The 2500-nt window shown below is 53.6% G+C and overlaps 1 protein-coding gene across 1 annotated transcript in view; it reads left to right on the top strand.

Annotated features, from left to right (window-relative positions):
- LOC138862563 (uncharacterized) overlaps positions 1-2500 on the top strand; it is a 6492-nt gene that overhangs the window by 3195 nt on the left and 797 nt on the right. Inside the window, exons 2-3 of the mRNA XM_070124974.1 lie at positions 264-393; positions 1442-2500. The exon at positions 1442-2500 is cut by the window's right edge and continues 797 nt beyond it. Of these exons, the coding sequence (XP_069981075.1) occupies positions 264-393; positions 1442-2304 (993 nt within the window). The 3' untranslated portion in view covers positions 2305-2500. The remainder of the gene's footprint in view (positions 1-263; positions 394-1441) is intronic.

Raw genomic sequence — 2500 nt, 5'->3', positions numbered from 1 at the left:
CTCTTTCTCTCTCTCTCTCCCTCCTTCTCTCTCTCTCTCTCTCTCTCTCTCTCTCTCTCTCTCTCTCTCTCTCTCTCTCTCTCTCTCTCTTCCTCTCCCTCCCTCTCTCCCTCCATCTCTCCCTCTCCCTCTCCCTCTCTCTCTTCCTCTCCCTCTCCCTCTTCCTCTCCCTCCCTCTCTCTCTCTCACTCTTTCTCTTCTCTCCCTCTTCTTCTCTCTCTCTCTCACCCCCTATTCTCAGGTTCAATTCTCTCGCCACACAGAAAGTGCTATGGGTGTGCATGAGGGCGATTGATCGACAAGGCAACCGCGGCCAACCCAGCAACCCGGCGGCACTCTGGCAGCCTCAGCCCCCGTCGACGGACCGTGTCACCATAAGAGTCAACGGACCAGGTAAGGGCAGGGGGTCCGTTCTTGGTCTGTGTTTGGATTCTGTGTTTATAAGTTGTGGGTCTTTTTTTTTTTTTGTCTGTTTGTTTTCCTTTTTTTCTGCTTTTTCTTCCGTCTCTTTTCCTTTGTCTGCTTCATGTTTTTTTTTCCCTTTTCTCTATATTTCTATCTGATACCTCCCCATCTCTCTCTCTCTCTCTCTCTCTCTCTCTCTCTCTCTCTCTCTCTCTCTCTCTCTCTCTCTCTCTCTCTCTCTCTCTCTCTCTCTCTCTCTCTCTCTCTCTCTCTCTCTCTCTCTCTCTCTCTCTCTCTCTCTCTCTCTCTATATATATATATATATATATATATATATATATATATATATATATATATACACACACACACACACACACACACACACACACACACACACACACACACACACACACACACACACACACACACACACACACACACACACACATACATACATACATACATATATGTATATGTATATGTATATATATATATATATATATATATATATATATATATATATATATATATATATATATATATATCCTTCTGTTTGCCTGTGTATGCTGCATCTGTGTATGTCTTTTCTCGTTTAGTAGTTTAGGAATTCTATTGTATCATTCTTGTAGTTTATCATAGTTTTATACTTTCCTTTTAATGACTGACTTGGAATTGCCTCCATCTCAGGAATAGTAGTGATTTTCATAGTAAGTGAGACACAATACCAAAAGTATCTGTGTAATTAGCACCTAAGAACCTACCTTTTTACTCTTTGCGTTGAGCCCTTGTTGTCCCTGGTGTGATATTTTCATTATTATCATAGTCACGTAGTCTTGGCGCATCCTCGAACAGCCCTTGTGCCTAGCCCTTGTCGCAGGCAGGTTTCCTTAAGCCCCATCCGCCATACCTTGCTGGCCCCTCACGGCCCTCTTGCGCCCCTGCACCCCCTTAATAGCCCCTTCGTTTCCCTTAACGTGGTGTAGCCGCCCTTAACCCCCGTCTCTCTGATCTTCAGGAGGGTCCCTGTTGTCCTCAGGTCTGGGCGGCTACGGCAGCGACGCCGGGATCGGAGGCAGCGAGAAGGTGGCGGTGATCAGCGGCTGCGTCGGGGGGCTCCTGCTGGTGGTGGTGCTGGTGGCCACGTACTGCTACTGCCTCCCTGCGACGTTCAAGCGGCGGCTCAACCGGCGTCGACGACCTCCGGAGGACGTGGAGAAGCCGGCGACGAGCCTCGTCAACGGCGGGAGCGTGGTGGTCAAGTCGACGTCGCGCGGCAGCGTGCTGGTGAACCCGGGCCCCGACGGCCCCGCCGGCCGCCAGAACGACACGGACCTCGTGGGCTCGCCGCCGCCGCCGGAGGACCGCCGCGAGTCCTTCCAGCGGCCCCAGTCGCAGTCGCCCCCGTGCGAGGCCCTGCGCGTGGAACAGGTGTCGCCCTCGGCCGCCCGCCGCGGCGACGGCGACGGCGAGGAGGAGCTGTCGGGCACGCGGGGGCTGTCGCTGTCCATCCCGGACGTGACCAAGGTGGAGCGCAGCGCACGCGCCCCGGACGACGACCATGTACACGTGCCGCAGCCGCAGTTCTACACTCTGGGTCGCCACACGCGCACCGCCCAGCGCAGCCCCCTGCGGGACCCCAGCGGACACATGTACGGGTCCATGGACCTCTCCTACTCGCAGCGCCCCGTCAGGTACAGTCCGGTGGGCGCCTCGCAATACTACGGCAACGTCCGTCCACGCACGCTCCACTCCGACTCGTACAGCGACGACGCCGACACCGGCTCCTTCTCGGAACAGCTGCTGTGCGACGACCGTGGGGCCTCGCCGCCGCCGCCCGCGCCCGCAGACAATGCCCTCGCCTACAGTGACCTCCATAGGCGCTCCGTGGCACTCTTGTAGGCGCCGCTGACTTCCTATGATGCGAGAGCAGCACCAAGTGAAAGACAGTGAAAAGAGAGTGACTAAGAGAGAAAGATCAAGCCAGATCAAACCCGTTGGTGATATATAAAAAATATATCTCAAATGAACTCTCCAAAGACGATAACTAATGGGAAAGAATGACCTTTTCTGAGGCGAAAGGACATCGCCTGATAAA

The sequence above is a fragment of the Penaeus vannamei genome, chromosome 9 (assembly GCF_042767895.1).
Source record: "Penaeus vannamei isolate JL-2024 chromosome 9, ASM4276789v1, whole genome shotgun sequence".
Taxonomy (NCBI): Eukaryota; Metazoa; Arthropoda; class Malacostraca; order Decapoda; family Penaeidae; genus Penaeus; species Penaeus vannamei.
The sequence above is the reverse complement of the archived record's forward strand: the minus strand, read 5'-3'. Positions and strand labels throughout refer to the sequence as shown.